This window comes from Piliocolobus tephrosceles, unplaced genomic scaffold (genome assembly GCF_002776525.5).
Source record: "Piliocolobus tephrosceles isolate RC106 unplaced genomic scaffold, ASM277652v3 unscaffolded_14265, whole genome shotgun sequence".
Taxonomy (NCBI): Eukaryota; Metazoa; Chordata; class Mammalia; order Primates; family Cercopithecidae; genus Piliocolobus; species Piliocolobus tephrosceles.
In genome coordinates this window covers 1-4,991 of record NW_022295716.1, presented here as the reverse complement: position 1 = coordinate 4,991, position 4,991 = coordinate 1, and the positions used below count along the sequence as shown (strand labels likewise).

Below are 4,991 nucleotides of genomic sequence, written 5' to 3'. Positions count from 1 at the left end.
AGTCTATTGGTGTTAAGTGTTTTTGAAGAATCTAACCTTAATTTAATTCAAATATTTTTTATGAACTTCTTATTCTCATAAGTTTAATGTTTTTATTGTTCCCACTAGTAATATTATGTCAAATACAGAATACATCTAAAAAATTACCAATTATATCATGAGATTTTTCTTTAAAGCTTTAGGAAATTAGTACCAGCATTTTACATTGGTCAACAGCAAAGTAAACATTACTGCTCAGCCCCAACACATGCAGATTGCCTATACCAGGGATCCTGTCAAAACATACACCATTCATAGCTTCTTAAGTGCAGTTATCACAGAGCACAGTCCCTGACATCACACAGCTGCAGACATGAATAAACAAAGAGGAACCTTCTCAGAAGTGAGTCTGGCCCAGGATCCAAAGAAGCAGCAGAGGAAACCTAAAGGCAATAAAAGCTCCATTTCAGGAACCGAACAGGAAATATTCCAAGTAGAATTAAACCTTCAAAATTCTTCTCTGAATCATCAAGGGATTGATCAAATATGTGGCTGCCAAGGTAACACATTAAATAGGTCTTCAATATTATTGTTCTAGGACGTGCAGTTGAGTGCAGAAGGGTGGGGAAAGATTAGGGAATATTTTGCACTTGTGAGAATCAGAGTTCACAATTGGGATCTAATATTCTAATATGACATCAGAAGACTAATGTTATTCGGGCATTGTTCAACTGTAATCTGCGATCCACTCATGGAACATTATATTTACTGAAAATGAACTGGAATATTCTGAGAGAAAGATTACCAGAGTAGATGTAGATTTCGAGGCCAGAGTTTATCATTATGTTTCCCTGTGCATGTGGGTTCTCTAGTATGGAATCCTCATCAACTCTCTATCTCCCCTCTCTCAGTGCCTCTGTTTCTCTCCCTGCAGGTTTACTGCCTCCTCCAGGGAAGCTCACTGCTGAGGTCCTGGGAATCATTTGCATTGTCCTGATGGCCACTGTGTTAAAAACAATAGTTCTTATTCCTCGTAAGTGTATTTTTGAAAGATTAGATGGGAAAGTTTTACTTTAATGTTTGGAAGTGCCTCAAAATATTTCATACTGTCGGCCGGGCGCGGTGGCTCAAGCCTGTAATCTCAGCACTTTGGGAGGCCGAGACGGGCGGATCACGAGGTCAGGAGATCGAGACCATCCTGGCTAACACGGTGAAACTCCGTCTCTACTAAAAATACAACAACAAAAAAAAAACTAGCCGGGCGAGGTGGCGGGCGCCTGTAGTCCCAGCTACTCCGGAGGCTGAGGCAGGAGAATGGCATAAACCCGGGAGGCAGAGCTTGCAGTGAGCTGAGATCCGGCCACTGCACTCCAGTCCGGGCGACAGAGCGAGACTCCGCCTCAAAAAAAAAAAAAAAAAAAAAAAATATTTCATACTGTTAAAGAATAGAAGTTTCATTTTAATGTATATATTTGGACCCAAAAGTAATATGATTATTCTGAACTTTTCACAACTATAAATAACAAAATGATTGTAGAGAGCATTTGTTTATTTTTTGCGTGTGTAATCTATATATGTATACACACACACACAAAGATAGATATGTTTTCGGATTTCACAAGTCCAAACCATGCTATAGGAGAAAAGTATTTAGAAAAACAAATTCATTTTTGAAAGTGGTTACATCAAATACTTCAAGAGATGGTGAAGTTTTGTGCTGAAGTTTTTAAAAATATTTCTTTCAAAGACCTATTACTTCATTTATTTTTATAGAAAAAATTAATTTTATTAAAGATTGTCCCCATTTTAAATAACAAACGAAGTTTCAAAGTAAGAAAGTAATCTTGTATGGTTTATCTAGATATTAGTTTTTATAAAAAATCATTTAAATTTTTCTATTACAGTCCTGGAGCAGAACAATTCTTCCCCAAATACAAGAACCCAGAAAGGTACACTTTTATTTTCAATGTTCTGATATTAGTGCAATTTATATTTTGTGTCCGATTTAAGGCATGTAAAAAGAATAACGGCATTTTTGCAGAAAATAAGCCATAAAATTCAGCCATAAATATTTATAAACAAAGATTATAAGGCAGCATTTCCCTTTCTCCAGTGAGTAGAAATACTCACTTAAAATCATTCTACCCTCTTTCTCCCAATTAACAGAAGTTTCCTACTGCTATGAGATGATATGAAATAAATAATTTTGCTATCCTAAAACAGCAGCTGTGTATCAGTGATGTTCAAGACATGTGTAGAGTGTATTTTTGTTTGTTTGCCTTATATGAGAACACAAATAGAGGATGGGAGGCTAACCCTTGTCTGTGCATGTGTGTATGACTGACTCGGTTATTAAAAAATATATATTCATAAACCTGTAAGGATGCATGAATATGTTAAGCACATATAGGTTTATACTGTTGCAAATATGTAAACTAATTTTCGTTTGTAAACATTCATATTGTTCTGCATAGTAATTCATATCTTTATTTAGCACGTCATTGTGGACATTGTCCTGAGGAGTGGATTACATATTCCAACAGTTGTTATTACATTGGCAAGGAAAAAAGAACTTGGGCAGAGAGTGTGCAGGCCTGTGCTTCGAAGAACTCTAGTCTGCTTTCTATAGATAATGAAGAAGAAATGGTAAGATACAAATGTTTCAAACATTTTATGAAAAGCTTCTTTCAGTGAATAATACATTTGTAGAAAACATTCATATGTGTGTACATATATTTAGCTTATATATTTTCAAGTGTATGTATTATTCAATTGATTGACTTAATAATGTTTTTAAAGTTATATACTGCTAATGTACTTTTATTTTCAGTTTTTGCTCTTTATGGAAAAGCATGCTTCCATTATTGCTTTGAATCCAAAATAAATTTTCCTATTTAATTTTATTGAGCATGATATGATCTGGTCATGCAGATGGATCACAAAGTGAATGAACTCATGTGATACAAGTCAGATCATGAAATAAGTTTCCAGCTCTAGCAGTTCCACCCCTATGTGTGCCCTCATCACTTATCCTGACTCCTCTCCAAAACACTGTCTTGACTTTTAAAGTTATAAATAATGTTTGCCTGCTCTTGAATTTATATAAAGGGAATTATACAGTGTGAATTTCATGTCTGTCTTTTTCATTCCTATCTGATATTTGTGCAATTCCTCCATATTATTGCAGTTATCTATAGTTTGTTACTGTTCACTGCTGTACTGTGTACAAAGAACACTAAGAATCTATTAAGTCCTGTGTTTCTAGATGGGGAAGTGAGTCTCATGCCCTCAAGGGCAAAGAGGACCCTGGATAGTGCACTGGTAGTCATGGAGTTCCTTTGCTGATCTTCCTCACCCACATCTACCCTGGTGTCTCTTGGTATAAGAAGGAAGCACTTTCTCTAGGTCCATATTGACAGCAGGTCTCCTGGTAGCTCATCCTTGCCCATGGTACCAGCTTTGCCTGGTGTTGTGGATGGGACTCCCCTTCAATACCCTCCGCCTGTTGCCAGGTTGGGTACAGGTAAACAGCAGGCCTAGGTCACCTTCTTCTGTCGGGTGGAGGACTTAACATGCTCGCTCGACCACTTTGTTGATCCCTGATGCTAGGGTCCCAGACAATTTCATCTATCTCTTTCCGCCTTTCAGAGTTCTCCATTGCTTTTATCTTTGATTAATCCCAGAGTTTCTAGTTGATTTTAGTAGGGAGTAGCAGAGACAGATGAGTCCACACCACCTGGTCAGGACCACTGTTATTCCACCCAAACCAAATCAGATAAAAGTGAGGGCTTATCTAGCTAAAGAATGGTGTGGAGCCCAGAAAACCCAATCTGTAGCTTCTATGTCATTTATTTCTGAATGACAACCCTTCAATTTCCTTCTAAATCTCCAACTCTGAGAAATATAGTACAAAAATAGATTGATTTCGTCACAGTATCTGGAGGAATGAATGCACAGTATCAGGAAACTTATTTAAATCCTTCCTGTGTTTATTCTGTCAATTGGGGTAACTATTATAATGCAAGAATTAAAACGTCTTTATTAAGATGAGAAGAAGAATGAAAGTACTAAGTATAAACATTGAAGACTTCATTTATATCAAAATTATAAACATTTGTGAAAGTTTTTGGTACAGCAAATAGTGGTCTTCAACTTTAATATATTGTTTTTATAATGTTTTCATAATTATTATTTAAGTGAAAATCCTTTATTTTCTTTTAGAAATTTCTGACTGCCATTTTGCCCTCCTCATGGATTGGTGTGTTTCGTAACAGCAGTCATCATCCATGGGTGACAATCAACAGTCTGACTTTCAAACATGAGTAAGTTGTTTTGTACGGTGCTATATAAATACATACATATATAAAGGATAAATTCAGAAGAATAATATGAATGAATGTGTGTGGAATCATTGACATGAAGAAAGATGTGGAAAGTTAGTGAAATGTTGACATAAATATTTTACAATAGACCATAGTAGTCCCTATATGTCAACTGCTCCTCGGTCAGCTAGTAACCCTCTTGGTTATGAGATGGACCAGGGGCGTCCAATCTTTGGCTTCTGTGGGCCACATTGGAAGAACAATAGTCTTGGGCCGCACATAAAATACACTAACACTAACGATAGCTGATGAGCTAAAAAAAAAAAAAAAAAAAAAAAAATCACAGAATGTTTTCAGAAAGTTTACGTATTTGTGTTGGGCCACATTCAAAGCTGTCCTGGGTCACGTGCGGCCCATGGGCAGCGAGTTGGACAAGCTTGAGACGGACTGTCAGGAAATTGCAGAGCTTGTTTTTATTAAAAAGCCACGCTTACATTTTTACTTAAGAATATCCTCAAAGCACAGTAGTGGTGCTGTTGGCATATTGCTATAATTTTTGTTAGTAGTTATTGTTGTCAATCTCTTATTGTGCCTAATTTAGAAATTAAACTTTATCACAGTTATGAATGTGTAGAGAAAACATAATCTCTCTATAGGTTCTGTACTATCTGCCGTTTCAGGCATCCACTG

General features: G+C 36.4%; 1 protein-coding gene across 1 annotated transcript; it reads left to right on the top strand.

The window, feature by feature from the left end:
* The first annotated feature begins 17 nt into the window (after positions 1 to 17).
* LOC111533010 (NKG2-C type II integral membrane protein) lies at positions 18 to 4,641 on the top strand. The gene is made up of 5 exons (XM_026450160.2): positions 18 to 539; positions 914 to 1,012; positions 1,884 to 1,928; positions 2,474 to 2,625; positions 4,201 to 4,641. Exons 1-5 carry the CDS (start codon positions 353 to 355, stop codon positions 4,303 to 4,305), a joined length of 588 nt encoding a protein of 195 aa, XP_026305945.1. The 5' UTR covers positions 18 to 352; the 3' UTR covers positions 4,306 to 4,641.
* Positions 4,642 to 4,991: the final 350 nt, after the last annotated feature.